The following is a 16,769-nucleotide window of genomic DNA, read 5'->3' on the forward strand; positions in this document are numbered from 1 at the left end:
GAAGATGGAAAGATCTCCCATGCTCCTGGATAGGCAGAATTAATATTGTCAAAATGGCCACACTACCAAAAAATGTTAAACAGACTTAATACAGACTTAATGCAATTCCTATTAAAATCCAATGACATTCTTCATAGAACTACAAAAAGCAATCATGAAATTCATTTGGAAAAATAAGAGACCCAGAATAGCCAATGCAGTCCTTAGCAAGAAGAGTGAAGCAGGGGGCATCACGATATCAGACCTTAAACTAAAATACAGAGCAAGTGTAACAAAAACAGTCACGTAGACCAATGGTTCCAAAGAGAAGACACCGAGACAAACCCACATACCTGTGGTGATCTCATACTGGACAAAGGTGCCAAAACATAACATGGAGAAAAGACAGCCTCTTCAACAAATGGTGCTGGCAAAACTGAAAATTCATATGTAGCAGAATGACACTGAACCTCCATCTCTCACCCTGCACAAGAATCAAGTCAAAGTGGATCAAAGACTTAGGCGCCAGAACAGAGACCCTGCGCCTAATAGAAGAAAAAGTTGGCCCAAATCTTCACCATGTCGGCTTAGGACCTGACTTCCTGAACAAGACTCCTCAAGCACAAGAAGTAAATTCAAGAATCAATAAATGGAATGGATTCAACCTCAAAAACTTCTTCTCAGCAAAGGAAACAATCAGTAATGTGATGAGAGACTCTACAGAATTGGAAAAAAAAATCTTTGCCACACCCACCTCAGATAGCGTACTAATCTCCAAGATATATAAAGAACTCAAAAACTAGGCCAAGGTTGTGGCTCAGTGGTAGAACACTTGCTTAGCATGAGTGAGGCACTGAGTTCAATGCCTGGCATCACATAGAAAAAATAAATTAAATAAAGGTATTATGTTTATCTACATCTAAAAATATTTTTTAAAACCAAAAAACTTAAAAAAAAAAAACCAAATAACCCAATCAATAAATGGGCTAAGAAACCGAACACTTTACAGAAGAAATACAATCGATCAACAAACGTATGAAAAAATGTTCATCATCTCTAGCAATTAGAGAAATGCAAGTCAAAACTACTCCAAGATTTCATCTCACTATAGTCAGAATGGCAATTATCAAGAATACAAGCAATAATAAGTGTTGACGAGGATGTAGGGAAAATGATACACTCATACATTGCTGGTGGGACTGCAAATCTGGAAAGCAGTATGGAGATACCTCAGAAAACTTGGAATGAATCCACCATTTGACCCAGCTAACCCACTCTTTGATTTATACCCAAAGGACTTAAAATCAGCATACTACAGTGACACAGCCACATCAATGTTTATAGCAGTTCAATTCATAATACCTAGATTATAGAATCAACCTAGATGCCCTTCAACAGATGAATGAGGGTAGAGAAAATCTGGTATATATACACAATGGAATATTACTGAGCCTTAAAGAAGAATAAAATTATGGCATTTTTTCAGGTAAATGGATGAAACTAGAGAATATCATGCTAAGTGAAATAAGCCAATCCTAAAAACCCAAAATCTGAGTGTTTTCTCTGATAAGCAGATCAGTGGGGTTGGGGTGGTGGTGGTAAGGAAGAATGAAGGAACTTTGGCTTGTGCAGAGGTGAGTGAGGGGAGGGGTGGGGTTGTGGGGATGGGAAGAACATCTCTTTCTACTGAAAGAAATGGACATTATTATCCTATCTACATCTGTGATTACACTACTGGAGTAACTATGAACCATGTACAGCCAGAGGAATGAGAAGGTGTGCTCCATTTGTGTGCAGTGTGTCAAAATACATTCTACTATAAAATAAATAAATTTTAAAAAGAAATATTTAAAAGAAACAAAAAACAAAAAAACACACAAAAAAGCCCAAGCTCAAAATACTGATTTTTTTTTTAACCAGTAATAAAACAAAACTCTATAGTGTAGCCAGTGGTGGTGCAGGCTTGTAATCCCAGGGTTTGGGAGGCTGAGGTAGGAGGATTGTGGGTTCAAAAGCAAAAGTGAGGTGCTAAGCAACTCAGTAAAACCCTGTCTCTAAATTTAAAAAAATAGGGCTGGGGATGTGGCTTGGTGGTCCAGTTTCCCAGTACCCCCACCCCCAAAAGAACTATAGTGTTACTGTGTGTCCCTCACAGTAAAATGATCTGGCGGCACTAGGAAAAGCAATTTAATTATGGAACATTGTCAAACATCCAGCTGGTTGAATTTTTAATTGCCACTTTATGGTGTTGTATTTAGGTGCAACAAGAGAAAAGAAAGTGGTCGGGGCCGTCACTGGGCCTCTAGGTCAACCTGGGCCTGCAAGGCCAGTTCCTGCTCACAGGGAGCCCCCAGCAGGTGTGAGTCCACCACAGTGACAGGAGGGCATAGCCCTCTCCCCTACAGTGGGTGACCTCTCCAGGGCACGTGCAGCCCAAGGAAAGGGCGGGCCCAGAGGCTGGCTGGGAAGTCAACCCAGATGCCCAGAGTCAGAGACTGAGGGTCAGGGAGGAAAGGGCATGTGAGGAGGAGGAGACCTTCCGGAGACGAGCCCGAGGCACAACTTAAAACTGCTCAAGGTGACCTAGGAAAGCCTAAGGTCAGTGACGGCCATTCTAGAATTCACAGACGGAGTGAAAGCAAGTTGCAAGAAGAAGATTGTAACAAAGGACATTTAGTTTTTCTATAAGAGATGTTTGTTAAACACTGAACTAACTCTCTCTCTCTCTCTCTCTCTCTCTCTCTCTCTCTCTCTCACACACACACACACACACACAGATGTCAGACAAGTTGCCATGGGCATGGGCTCCTAGACAAATACAATGCTTAAAAAAAGAAAAACAAGAACATTTAGTCAAAAGCTACTAGATAGTAGGAGAAGGAAGCAGGACGGTCTCATGAGAAGCAATGCCTTGAAAACCCTATTTCATTCAACCTTTGTGCTTTGAGGTTAATGGCTTGGCTGAGAGAGTTGGTGATTCCTTTTCCTCAGATATTTAAATATCATTCCTGGTTTATGATGGTTTTGTCCCTTCAGTGTTTTGTTATCTTTTGAAAAAAAGTAATGCAGTTACCATGGAAAGTTTGAATTTAAAGACACTAATCCTCCTGTTATGTGCTAGCAACAAAAACTGCTTCTGACAACTCAGATTTACAGCTCAGCTGCTTCCACCCAAGAGAGGAAAGACGGAGAAAAAGTACAGATGAGGAGAGAAAGTGGCTCCATCTCACAAAGTGGGGAGAAAAGAATGGTGGCCCCATGTGGCCAGTGCTGTCTCAGTTCATGACTCTTCCATCATAGTTCCCCAGAGCAGGTGGCCAGTGGCCAGGACCATACAGAACAGCTGTGCTTGCCTGGGCCTCCCAAGCCACCCCCCCCCCCCAACACACACACAGGTAAGCCTATGCACACATCTGCCACCAGGTGGTGCTCAACTGCAGGCTGGCCCAGCCTTGGCGGCAGTGCAGACCCCAGGAACAGCAAGGCCCAGCCTGGTCATTCATTAGCCTCTCAAGAATGCCACTCTGCATTTATGCCATTGATTTCCTTTAAGCATGATTTTTCTTTTATTCTTGGAGTTCAACAAAATTAAAAAGACACATGACCCCATCCTTTCCCATCAGCAACTTGCACTCTCTAAAAGCAGATATTTTCTATTTCCAAGTCTTTCCCCTGGTATTTGCCTCCATATTCATCAATAACCTGCCTCTATCATGATCCCTTCATTTTGTTCAGTTGGAGGAACTATCTACTGATTTCCTACTCTGCCACTCAGGAGCCACCTCCCCTACTTGCCTCCTTGCAGTAACTTAATTCGGTTTCGGTATTTACATGGTCACTGGGCAAATATCAGTCACAGTTGAGACAATAGAGTTCTAAAATTACATTTTCTTCCTTGCACAAATTTTGTTATTCCTGGAGTTAACAGGGGCTTCATTTATTTCATTTATTTTGTTTCCTACATAACGGTCATTAATTAATCCCTTATCTTCAAACAAAAGTACCAATCTCTCAATGTATATTTTTTCACTTAAATCCCCTTTTCTTGTTTTCAGAGTGACAACCACTCGAGGAGTTTCTAGTGAGTTCACATGCTCACTGCAGGTTTGTCACCGTCTCCTGCCAGGATCCAGGAGGTGCCCGGTCTGGCTGCCTGGGGAAGTGGGTACTTGAGGTGCAGCTGAAGACCATGCCTGGTGCCTCTACCTCTGAAATCATTCTCCACTGAAACCATTCCGCCTTTCTTAGGATGCCCCTTGGGCTCTTAGGAACAAAGGCTCCTAGGGACAAAGGCAGGGACAAAGGCTTCAGTCTCCTGAGGCCCAAGTCTGTGAGCAGCTGCCCCTTTCTTGGCTTTTCCAATTCTATCCTCAGTTTCTGGCTGTGTTCATCTCTCTTCCATTTTCTTTATTTCTTTATTTCTTTCTTTCTTTATTTATTTTGACTCTTAATTCTTTGACTGTCATTGGAGTGAGGTTCCCAAGGAAGCTAGTGTCCAGCTCTCCATGGTTACCTGGGAAGCCCATGGCTTCTACAATATACTTTATACTTTTGATTTGTAGGAATTAATCTGCAAAGAATTGAGTGAATGTTACTAAGTTTGACAGGAATTGTGAAGTTAGAGTTGGCCAATACAGTACTTAATGACAGAACAGAGGTCTGCCGTGGGAAGGACTGAGTATTGCTCCGTAGCTTCTTGCCCAACAGGGCACCTTTCTCCAAATAAGCCTTTCCCTCTGCAAAATGAGCCTCATCTACCAATGCCTACATCATATGGCCATCGTGGGGGTGATGAAGACCAACCACATATGCTAAGATACTGGAAACGCGAAGAGTGTTCGATTAAATGCAGCCTATTTTAATCATCTGAATTAACTCAGCAAGCTTATGAATGCAGTATAATATTTTTATAGCTTCTTGAAAAATAGATGTTATAAACACCGAAGATGTAAAGCAGGGCTCCAGCGAGGAAGCGGAAAACAGTAGGACAGCCCGCTGTTTAATTTTTCCGGTCCAGCCTCCCACCTCTGCGCAGCCCCGGGTTGCCCCGGCTGCTGCTCACCATGGACCTGCTGCTGCTGTAAGACTGCAGAGCGCCCCAGCGGCCGGAGCCGGGAGGGGGCGGCTGGCCTCCGCGCAGCTCCACTCGCAGGCAGGGAAGGTCGGCGGCAGCAGCGGGGAGAGGGGAGCCCGGCCGCGGAGGCTGAGGGCTGGCCCGCAGAGGCTGCTCGCTGCGCATTCCGGTGCCGGTGCCCGAGATGAGCTCACGCCCGCGGCCCGGCTGCCTGCACCAGGCGACCTGTTGGTGGCCCCTTGAGCGGATGGCGCACTTGGGCAGGTGGCCCCGGAGCCCGTCCAAACCTGTGCCCGGAAGGCTGGGACGCAGCAGCAGCGGCTCGGGCCGCGCGTCCTTGGAGAGCGGCGGATGGCGGCCCTGGGGCAAGTGGCGGAGCGCGGGGGCGAGGCCGGCGCGTGGCTCGCTGGCTCCCGGGAGGCCGGGAGCCGCAGGGGCATGTGGACACTGGCCCTCTCCTTGTTCCAGAGCCTCGTGATGGCCAGCGGCGCGGCCTCGCGGTGTGACCCGGTGACATTTCTGTTCATTAAAACGTACCCTAAAGTGGACATGAACCTTCCACGGAGAATTTTAATTATGTGTCCCCCACTTTTGTGCCACAAGCTCATAAATAAAGTTTTAAAAAATGTCGTTTTCCAAACTAGATTCGCTGGCAAAGCCATGCCCTAGTCTGACTTTCCATAAAAGGCCTTTATTTCCTCTGTTCTCCCGCCCCTCCACCCCACCCTGCACCTGCCCCCTCTCTTGAAAACATTTCTGAAGACCCTGTATTGCGCACCAGGGTCGGCTTTGTGGCCACTGGGGGATGCCATATTCTGGGGCTGTGGGAAATAGAAGCGCTGGACCTTAAGTCCTTGCCGGCCGGCGCTTGGGGTGGAGCCAGGGAAGGCGCAGGGGAGATGTGTCACTCCACCCAGGCTTGTGAGAACTGACACCCACTCAGTCGTGGTCCTAACCCACGTTTGCTGTCCTTGGTGTCGCTCTTGAGAGCGTCAGTGTAAAGTCCTTCCTGAAGTGGACTCTTTCTGGTCGTTGCCAGTCGTTCGTTCCTTTCTGGTACACAGGACATGCGCCTTGAGCTCTTGGGTATCTTAAACTGTTATTCAAGCTCTGTCAGAATTCTGTCACATTGCCCTCCTCCTGGCCTTTGGTCTCTTTGTGCACAGTCTTCTCTGCGCTCTCTCCCTTAATAATTTCTAGAAACAAGTCTGCGAGTGACTCACATTTTCCCCAGTGCAAGTCTGCACAAATAAGAAGCAGCTTAAAGACTGGTCTTCAAAAATCACCTCTGACTTCACACATGGCTCTTGGGAATACAGAATTGTGTACCCACCATAAGCATCAGTCACCCAGTTCCTCAGGAAGGTAAAATCAGTTACCAAATGACTTAGCAATTCCACTCCTAGATAGATCTATCCAGGAGAAATGAAAATAAGTGTCCATACAAAAATTTGTACATGAATATTTATTGTAACAGTGTTCATAATAGCCCAAAGTGGAAACAACTGAAATGTTCATAAACTTATTAATAAATAAACAAAAGTGTGGGATACCCATATGATGGAATATTATTCAGCCATAAGGAGTAAAGTGCACTGGGGTGTAGTTCAGTGGTAGAGCTCTTCCCTAGTATGCCTGAGGCCCTAGGTTCCATTCTCAGCAACACACACACACACACACACACACACACACAGGAATAAAGTAATGACAGATGAGCCTTGAAAACAGTATGCTAAGTGAAAGAAGTCAGACACTAAAGATCACATATTTGAAGACTACATTTATATGAAATGTCCATTAAAAGCAAATTCAACCACAAGTTCCTAGGGTTGGAGTGAAAATGGGGAGAGGCTGTTAATGGGTAAGAGGGTTTTTTTGGGCGGGCAGGTGACAGTAATATACTTAAATTAGATGTGAATTGAATATTATTTCAGATATATGAATATATGAAATCACTGGCTTCTACAGCTTAAATAGGTTCAGTGTAGGATATATGAATTATCTCTCAATAATGCACCATTTTAAAATACCAGCTCTGCAGCCATAATGGGTTGGGCATATTGCAGGTAAGTGACGTAGAGCCAAGGAGAAAATACCTGCCCCTCAAAGCAGAACTTTGCAGGTTAAGGGAGGAGCTGAAGAACATGCCCTCATGGATTCTCAGATCTGTTATTTTTCAGGGGCTGGGGTTTGGGATCAAGAAGATAGATTTAAAAGTTGTTAATCATTCTTTCCAGAATGAATGATATTAATTTGTATTTTTACCAAAAAATACAGAGGAACAATAATCAAGCTATGCTTGTTCTTCTCTCCTTTGGTTCACTAAATAAATGGATGTCTACGTGCTTCTGGATCGTCATAGCATACAAACACTATGATTTCAAAGATCTTGAACCCTCAGAGCTTAAATACTAGTATGTAAAAAATATTTAGTTTTTCTGATTTCTTAATTTAGGGTAGTAAGAATAGACTAATCAAAATAATGTGATATTTCTATAGTCATTAATATAATAATCTTAATAACTTATAAATTTCTGTCTTTTTTATTTTAACAATATCCTTGTGAGAAAAATAGCACAAGCCATGTTGTTCTCATTTTTAGGTGCCTGATATCAAGGATTGGCTAGGTCAGTAAACTCATAACCAATCGTCCCCTCTGCCAGGAAACCCGGAATCCACGTCCCCAGACTCCCCTTCATCCTCCTGGGCTGTCTCATTGCAAACCAAAGGGAATGACTGCCTTCCCTCCTCTCCTGCCCAATGAACCATGTATACATATAGAGAGGAGTTTTTATTTAAAATCCCTCTCTAGTCCTAGCCTTCAATTTCTATATGCATTCACACTCTCATAAGTAGAAAAGGGAGATTTTGAAGGAAGCATATACCTCTTCTTCTGGGTAAGATCCCCTCTGAAGTCCCCTGGTCCTGCTCCAATTAAAAGCCCAGAGAAGCAGCCCTGCTGCCAGCATGTCCGAGGACGTAGGGTGGTGCTTTTCTCGGAGGTCCTCCTGTGGCCTCTGTGATTTATTTATCTGGTTTTCAAGCCGACTGAAGGCTGGAGGCCAGAATAAAAAAGAATACAAGCTAATGAGGCCACTTGCCTTGGTGATTCTCGGCGATGGAAGCCGCACCTGGAGACGAGGTCAGCCTTTTGTTCCGTGCTGCCAGAGTCATCTTGCCCAGACCCTTCTGCGTTTTCATTATTTCACCAATAGGAAGGAGCTGGGTCTCTGAGGATTTCTTTGGACACAGCCCACATGCAGTTCTATACTTATGGCCCAGCATAATGGACATTTTAGGGCATGGGGTGATACTGGGTAGTCTTGGATTTTTTTGGTGACGTGCACAAGCCTGGTACTAACCATCATAGGGGAGTGTGAGAAGTTTGTCCATGGAGTCACCTGGATTTCGGAATCAATGGCATTTCAGCTCATGTCTTATCCACACCTTACACGTCGGCCTCTAGCTCAGGAGGGAAAAAGGCAAGGCAACATGGCTAGCTGGGCCTGCCAACCCTAGCACTGCCAGGTTGTGCATGCACGGTACCCCGCCAAGGAGCCACATCAAGTAATACTGAAGTCAAGCCCTTGTACCCGCGCAGTGGGGAGGCCGCCCAGGCAGAAAGGAGCGCAGCGCAGGGCATCAGGTACCCTCCGTGCCTGTGCGGAGCAGGCCCGAGGCCAGGCAAGCAGGGCACAGGCAAGCCACACGCAGCTCACCGACCTGTGGCGCTGAGCCCACTCCGGCCCATGCAGCGCCCATCCAGAGCCCCCAGCATCCACATCCCACAGCCTCAAACTCCCACTTCCCAACCAGCGGTGGGAAAATGGAAGTTCAGCCTCAAGAATTAACCAATAGCGTTAGTGATTTTCCAAACTCTGATTAGCATAAATCTGGGCCAATAGCGTCCACCCACGTGCTATATAAACCTCTACACTAGCAGAGGGGACCTCTGTGGGGACCCCTGGGGCCCCTGCAGGGATTCTGTTTCTATCCTTCACACTCACATAAATCCAGACCCCTCTTTCACTCTTGCCCTCCATTATCCCACGAATTTCTTTCTGTGGATTTGTGAGAGAAGAACAGAGGAAGAAGCTGTTGGTGAGCGGCTGGGATCTGCCACAGTGCGGGGTCCTGGTGGGCCATTCAGAGCGGCAACAAGCCCCTCCACGTAGTGGAGGAGAACCTGGGAGCTGACCCGGGCAGCATCCCCTGCTGTGGTTAGCTGCCAGTGCTAAGTCCAGCATTCTGGCTGCGCGGTCTGCAGCTAATACTGACCCCAGAAGTGGACAATCAAGTTCCGTCTCAAACTCGGGTTTCACTATCACAGCATAGTGACTGGGAGCGGGGTTGGTGTTCTTAGATAAAGCTATGTCTTAATGTCTCCCCAGTCATATCACCCCTGTGACCAATTGCTCTTAAAGTAGTGCTTCATGTTGGTCACAGATGGGCTTGTGATGCACAGATATGTCATACGTGTTCCTTAAGTTGGACATTTTGGTTTCTGTAGACCAAAAATTTCAAAATATTTCCAAATACCTCGCCAGCTAGAATGTTCATGAAGATATCTTATGTCATGTGGCCAACAGGAAGGGACTAGATGTAGGCCACCAGTGGCCAAGGCAGCTATGAAGACTGGCACAAGGCGTTTCTCCAGCCCAGGAGACACCCAGGAGATTTTTCCTAATTTCTAAGCAGCCCTTCAGAGATCTGGTATCATAAGCAGAATCTCTCTTCTTTTTGGCCCTCTTGGTTCTGGATGTGTGGCAACTCAATCCCAGGACACTGAGCCTGAGAGCAAGGCTGTGCTAAAGAGGTGCATGAGGGTCAGCCTCAGCCAGGTCTGAGCACTGCTGCATACAGGATGACTGGTGAGGCACAGAGGGACGCACTCACCAGGACCAGAGCCAGGGATTCAGATCTCTGCTTCAGAATGCATAACTGGTGAGCCTTAAATATTGTTCACTTACTGAATTTGCATAACACAGTTAACTTTTTAATTGTTTCATTCTCACCATGTTGTTTGGGATAAGGACAGACCAAGTATCTGCTGGTGGTCCTATAGGATTATAGTGAAGCTGAAAACTGCCTGCCCCCTGGAGACACTGTTGCCATTGTGTGGTCCCAGTGCCTCAGTTCCTCATACCTGCAGTGAAGCAGGTGGGACAGACCCACTGCCTTGACAGACACAACCAGTACAGTCTGTAGAATCCAATAACAATGGCACAACTGTTCCTACTACTACTATGGGAGGCTTTTGTTATTAACCTTCTTCTGCTTATTAAGAATGTTAAGATCACTGTAAAAGAGCCCAGGCACGTTCTTCAGGAGGGATTCCAGAAGGTTTGGTCATTTCTGATGAGACTCTGCATGTCTCATCACCCCTGAACATCACCCAGGGTACAAGAGGTGGAGGTAGAGGATGGTGATATTGATAATCCTGACCCCGTGCAGGCCTAGGCTCATGTGTGGGTTTGTGTTTTAGTTTCTAACAAAGTTTATAAAATAAAAATTTAAAAATGAATTTAAAAATAGGCTCTACCATATAACCACATGTATAGTGTGCTAAACTATCTATATTGGTGCAAGTACAGTCTGGTGTCTGCACACCGTCACATACAGCCAACCGACAGCAGGTTCTCAGAACCCATCCTGTCCTTCAGCGACTGGTAGCTTGTTACACAGTAGGGACCCAGGCCATGTTCATGGATGGTTCATTTGCTTTCAGGAGCATCTCTGGGCTCATGGAAACCAGGAGCAGAAGGCCATTCTTTGAAGTGTCATTATAACATGTCCTGGAGTACAGATGCGTCCAAGAGCTCTTTAGTGTTGGAAGCCACAGACATCAACAGCTCAACATGAGGTGTCTGGATGGTGAACAGATTCTATCCTTTGACCCTAGAGTTTTACTAGTGAGTAAGTAATTAATTCAAGATCATCTGTGTCCACCCAGGCTCCAGCAGGGACAAATGGCAGGATGGCTCTGGCAGAGAGCACCCACTCCTAAGATGGTTCTGGGGAGCAAGGGTGTTCTGGGAGCCCCATGGTCACTGAAAGATCTGTGTAGGAGGGGTCTACAGTGTCCCGAGGACCACAGACATGATAACTGCATGGTGGTCGGGGGGCTCTCTCTTCCTGCTCTCTGGCTCCTGCTCAGGCGCGTTGGCCAAACCCACCCGAATCAGCATGGTCATTCACTTGGGCTGTTATGAAAAAGGACCACAGGCTGGGTGGCCGATGAACACTAGATGTTGATTTCTCGTAGTTCTGGAGGCTGAGTGTCTGAGACCAGCATGGTTGGTTCTGGTGGGGACTCGCTCCTGTGTCCTCAGAGGACAAGAGCACGCTCCAGCGTCTCTCAAGGTATAAGGGCTCCAAGCCCATCACCAGGGTTCCACCTTCACCACCTGCTCACCTCCCAAAGGCCAACCAGCTAATACCGTGGCTCGAGGAGTTGGGATTCAGTGTGTACATCTGATAGGACAAAAGCACTCAGATCATTGCAGGCTGGGATCAGGAATGTGCATTCTCCGGGACACAGAGAGGACAGGGAGGTGTGGAAGAGCCAGAAGGGACTAAGGACACAAGCCAGGCCTGGACTGCAGTTGTCAAATCTATATCTTTACTGAGCCTTTAAACAAATGTTGTAAACACATTTTGGTGGAATCTGTGTTTTAATTGTATCTCTAAACTTACATTTTTAAGAGATCACAAGCTATTTCTATGGAACTCATATGTTCTCACATGAAGAATATCATGGCTTAAGTGTGAATAAACAAAATACCTTTTAAGAAGCCGGACCTCCATGCACACTGAGAAGTTTCAGGAAACATTGTCTGTAACATCCCATTTGCTCCTTGCCTATGTATTTCTAAAATAGCTGCTTAGAGATGCATTTCAATGCCCTGTGACCCACCCTTCCAAGGTGTGCAATTCAGTCATAGAATTGTATGCCCATCACCAAACGTCATTGTATGCTATCCTCACCCCAAAAGACCACTTACCTGTCAGGAGTCCCTTCCCCTTCTCCCCTGCCAACCCCCTCAACCCTCCTAGAGAATCATCAGTCCAGATTTGCCCACAGTCCTCCCCTTTATCCAGGGGGACATGTTCCAAGATCCCCAGAGACTGCCTGAAACCATGGGCAGCACCACACCGTTCATAGGCTTTACTTTTTCCTACACGTGCATATTCATGAGAAAGTTTACTTTATAAATCAGGCACAGTAAATGGTAATAATAATCTCTAATGAATAGAATCATTATAGCAATATACTGTAATCAAAGCCACGGGAATATAGACTTCTCCTGGCCCCAAATATCTTATGGTGTTGTGAGTCTTAGCAATCGCAACATACATTTTTTTTCAATTTCTTTTTTTATTTAAAAAACATTTTTATTGTGCATCATAGTTCTCCACAGTAGTGAGGTTCATTTTGACATAGTCTTATCTGCATGAAACATAATTGTCTCCATTTAAGTCCCTAGTACTTCCTCCCTTCCTCCCTTCCTCCTCCCCACGGCTCTCCTTCCTCCACTCATCTCCCTTCTATTTATTCATTGCTTTTTAAAATTGGTGCTTTAAAGATATACATAAAGGCAGAATTTCCTGGGTATATTCACATATGTACATAGTGCAGTTTGGTCCGTTTCATTCCACAGTCCTCTCTGTTCCTGTCCTCCCTTCCTCCCCTCCCTCTGCTCCACTCATCTCTCTTCTGTTTTCATGGGATCGCCCCACTTTAGCACCCTGTTTTTCTCTAGCTTCCGCATAGGGGTGGAGAGAAAGCATTGGGTCCTTGACTTTCTGAGTTCCATCCACTTACCAGAAAATGCCCTAATTTCATTCTGCCTTGTGGCTGAGTAAAACTCCATTGTGTACATATGCCATATTTTCTTAATCTACTGACAGGCACTTACTTGGGCTGGTTCCATAACTTGACTATTATGAACTTTCATCTTTTAATTTAAAGGAAACACATTCTGGCTTTTGTTTGACATAACTGAATTTCCATCATCAATACTCTTGTACTTTGGGGTCATTATTAAGTAAGATGAGGGTTAGTGAGCATGAGAACTGTGATGCTGCAGTCAATCTGATACCTGACAAGACTATTTAGTGATTAATGGACAGGTAATATATACAACATGGATACCCTGGATAAAAGATATTTTGTTATAGCAGCACAAATGAACCAAGATAATTTCTCTTTTTATTCTTCATGACATGGTATCTCACTGTAGTTATGATTTCTATTTTCCTGTTGAGTACAGATGTTGAGTAACTTTTCAGGTATTGGTGGCCATTTACAAGTTTTCCTTGGAGAAGTGTCTAATCATATCCTTTGTCTACTTTTAAAATTGGATTATTTATCTTTAATCATAGAGTATATATTCTGGATAAAGGTGATTTTTCAGATATATGATTTGAAAATATTTACCCCATTATGTGGGTTGTGTTTTCACTTTCTTGATGGTATCATTTGCAGCAAAAAAGCTTTTATTTTGTTGAGGTTCGAGTTATAGATTTTTCTTTTGTCATCTGTGTTTTGGTGATATCTAAGAAGATCTTGCCTACTGCAGTTCCACAAAACCTTACTTGTGTTTTCTTCTTAGAGTTTTATAGTTTAATACTCTTTCATTTATGTCTGTGATCTATTTTGAGTTCATTTTTGTGGAAAGTATAAAAAGGGGCCCAATTTCACTTTTTAGCATGTGGATATTCAGTTATCTCTGACCTTCAGTAAAAAGATTATTCTTCTCTTCTAAACTAGTCTCACCAACCTTATTGAAAACCAACTGACCGTGATCCTATTGGTTTATTTATGAACTCTCAATTATTTTCCTCTGATTTATATGTCTTCTTTTATGGCAATACTATACCGTTGTTATTACTACAGCTATGTGGTAAGCTTGGGAACTGGGGATAGCTTTATTATTCCTTTCCATGTTTGTTTTGACCATCCTGGTTCACCATTATTTCCATATGAATTTTAGGACCAATTTGTTGATTTCTGCAAAAAAGGCCAGCTAATATTTTGATGGTGATTGCACTGATCTGCATATCTGTTGTGGGGAGTATGATCATGTATCAGGCAGGGTTCTCTGAAAAACAGAACCCAATAGAATGAATATGTGTGTGTGTGTGTGTGTGTGTGTGTGTGTGTTTAATATATGTGTTATATATTAAATTATAATGTATATTACATACATGATACACACACACTTATGCATATATATATATATATATATATATATATATATATATATAAATTAAGTGGTTGACTCATGTGACCACAGAAACTGACAAGTCCCATAATAGTCCCTCTGAAAGTTGAAGAGCCATAGAGCCAGAGAAACAGTGGCATGAGTCAGTCCAGGTCCAGAAGACCCTGGGAGGCCACAAACCTGAAAAGCCAAGAGGGTCGCCACCAGATTGAGGCCAAGGCACAGGTCCCTGGAGGCTGCTGGTGCAAAAGAAAGAGCGCAAAGGTCAAAGAACCTTGGGTTTGAGGTCCAAGGGTTGCCGCAGAAAGAGCCCATCCCACTCACTCAGGAAGGGCGAGTCCGAGAGGACCTCTGCCTTCTTTCCCAACTTGCTGCTCTTGCCCTGTCAGAGCTTCCAGCCAGATGGATGGTGCCACTCAGTTTGCAGAGTCGCACACCAGTCTTTCCTGGGAATAGACACACTGACACACTTTATCCGCCACTGGGCGTCCCTCAGTCCAGTCACGTTAATGCCCAAATTAACCATCACGTACCATCTTAATAACATTGCCTTGTGGTTTATATTCCTCGTCCTTCCTTCCTCCCTCCCTCCTTTCAGCATGCTTTCTCATTTATAAATCTTCTTTGATGGTTTTCAGAGCACATGTTTTGTATTTCTTTGGTTAAATATATTTCTTTGTATATTGTTCTTTACTGTTGTAATTGGGAAAGTTTGCTTAAATTTATTTTAGGTTGTTCATTAAGACTGCAGAGAAATACAATTGAGTTTTATATATTGATTTAAGATCCTGCAACCTTGCTCAAATTGTATATTAATTTTGATGGCTTGATAGTGAATTACTTAAGAATTTTCTATGTATAAGATCAAGTCACTGCCAAATAGAGATAATTTTGCTCTTTCTTTCTGATATGAAAGTCTTTATTTCTTTTCTATAGTTGATTTTCAAAAGTTAAGCCAACCTTGCATTCAGGGTATAAATACTAGTTGGTTGGGGCTGGGGATGTGGCTTAAGCGGTAACATGCTCGCCTGGCATGTGCGGGGCCCTAGGTTCAATCCCCAGCACCACATAAAAATAAAATAAAGATGTTCTGTCCATCGAAAACTGAAAAATAAATATTAAAAACTAACTTTCTCTCTCTCTCTCTCTCTCTCTAAAAAAAATACTAGTTGGTCATGGTGTATAATTCCTAAGTATTACTGAATTTAGCTTCTAATATTTAGATGGAATTCTTTAATTCATTTTCATAAAGTATATTGGTCTATAGCTTTTTTTTCTTGTAATATCTGTGTGTGATTTTAGTAACAGGTTAATACTGATCTAACAGAGTGAACTGGGAACAGTCCCTCCTTCCTTACTTTTGGAAGAGTTTCTCCCCATGGGAAATGTTTTGTGGAGAGTTTTGATTATGAGTTCAGTCTTGTAGTTGTTACAGGTTTATTCATTTTTTTTTCTCTTAGACTCAATTTCAGGAGTTTATGGTTTTCTAGGAATTTAGTTGTTTCATCTAAGTTGTATAATTTTTAGGAATACAATTTTTCATGGTATTCCCTTATAATCATCATACAAACTTAATAGTGATTTCTCCTGATTGTTTCTTAATTTTAGTAGTTTGAATCTTCTGCCTTTTTCTAAGTTAACCTAAATAAAGTTTTGTCGATTTATTTGATGTTTTCAAAAAACTAACTTTTGATGTTGCTGATTTTCTACTGTTTTCTATTCTCTATTTTACTCATGTTGATTATTTTATTCTGATGCTTGCTTTATATTTAATTTTCTTATTTTCTTCTTCTTTTGTATTTTTTTTCTGGACTGGAGACTGAATCCAATGGCACTCTGCCACTGAGCCACATCCCCTTCATTTTTATTTTATTCTGAGATAGGTGTTGGCTAGGTTGCCAGGCTGTACTTGACCTTAGGATCCTCCTGCCTCAGCCTTTCAAGTAGCTGATATTACCAGGGTGTTCCATTACAGCCAGTTCTTCCCTAGTACCTTAACAAGGACACGCAGGTTATTGATTTGCTGTCTTTCTTAATTTTTAATAAATTTTAGCAAGTACAAAATTCTCTCTATGAGTGGCTTAATCTTCACTGCTTAATCTGCATTGCTTACATTTTGGTGTTGTGGTCTAACTTTCATTCATACCAAAATATTTTCTCATTTGCCTTTTGACTTCTTTGACTTGTTTGATATTTAGGAATATGCTATTTCATCTTGAAATATTTTTGAGTTTCCCACATTTCCCTCTGAATTGATTTCTACTTTGCCACCTTAGTCAGAAAACACATTTTGTATGAATTTAATCCTTTTACACTTTCTGGGCTTGTTTTAGGGCCCAGTAGATGGTCTGAGGAGAACATCCCGTGTGCACTTGGGCAGGATATGTGTTCTGCTCTGGTTTGTTTGTTGGTACTGGGGATTTAGCCCAGGGCACTTAGCTGCTGGGACATATCCCCAGCCCTTTTTTCTAAATTTGATTTTATTTAAA

At 43.4% G+C, this 16,769-nt stretch overlaps 1 protein-coding gene across 1 annotated transcript in view; it reads left to right on the forward strand.

Moving 5' to 3' along the window:
- Positions 1-5,404: 5,404 nt before the first annotated feature.
- The window catches only part of Dscam (DS cell adhesion molecule), a 678,135-nt gene continuing 666,770 nt past the window's right edge, over positions 5,405-16,769 (forward strand). The window contains exon 1 of the mRNA XM_077110439.1: positions 5,405-5,555. Within this exon, the coding sequence (XP_076966554.1) occupies positions 5,405-5,555 (151 nt within the window). The remainder of the gene's footprint in view (positions 5,556-16,769) is intronic.

Source organism: Callospermophilus lateralis, chromosome 10 (assembly GCF_048772815.1).
Source record: "Callospermophilus lateralis isolate mCalLat2 chromosome 10, mCalLat2.hap1, whole genome shotgun sequence".
Classification (NCBI taxonomy): Eukaryota; Metazoa; Chordata; class Mammalia; order Rodentia; family Sciuridae; genus Callospermophilus; species Callospermophilus lateralis.